We start from the raw sequence: 220 nt of genomic DNA on the forward strand, positions 1-220 counted from the left end.
GCTTCTCCTTCTCTTCCTTATCCATTCCAGCGCAACATAAACAGAAGAAACATCAGTCCAGTAGTCCAGGCTGTTTCCTTGGCCCCCGTGGTCACTGAAAAGAAAAGAAAATGATCGTTCGGAAGAAAAACGGTTGATTCTTGAATCTTTCAAAAACATGGACCTTCGCTGAGTTTGTCGCACCTGCCCACTACTGTCACCTGGTGGCTGGCACTAAAAC

General features: G+C 46.4%; 1 protein-coding gene across 1 annotated transcript in view; it reads right to left on the reverse strand.

Annotated features, from left to right (window-relative positions):
* Positions 1 to 220, reverse strand: part of LOC119588551 — a 3,860-nt gene continuing 3,640 nt past the window's right edge. The window contains exon 2 of the mRNA XM_037937190.1: positions 1 to 94. Coding sequence (XP_037793118.1) covers positions 18 to 94 — 77 coding nt within the window. The 3' untranslated portion in view covers positions 1 to 17. The remainder of the gene's footprint in view (positions 95 to 220) is intronic.

The sequence above is a fragment of the Penaeus monodon genome, chromosome 24, assembly GCF_015228065.2.
Source record: "Penaeus monodon isolate SGIC_2016 chromosome 24, NSTDA_Pmon_1, whole genome shotgun sequence".
In the NCBI taxonomy this organism is placed as follows: domain Eukaryota; kingdom Metazoa; phylum Arthropoda; class Malacostraca; order Decapoda; family Penaeidae; genus Penaeus; species Penaeus monodon.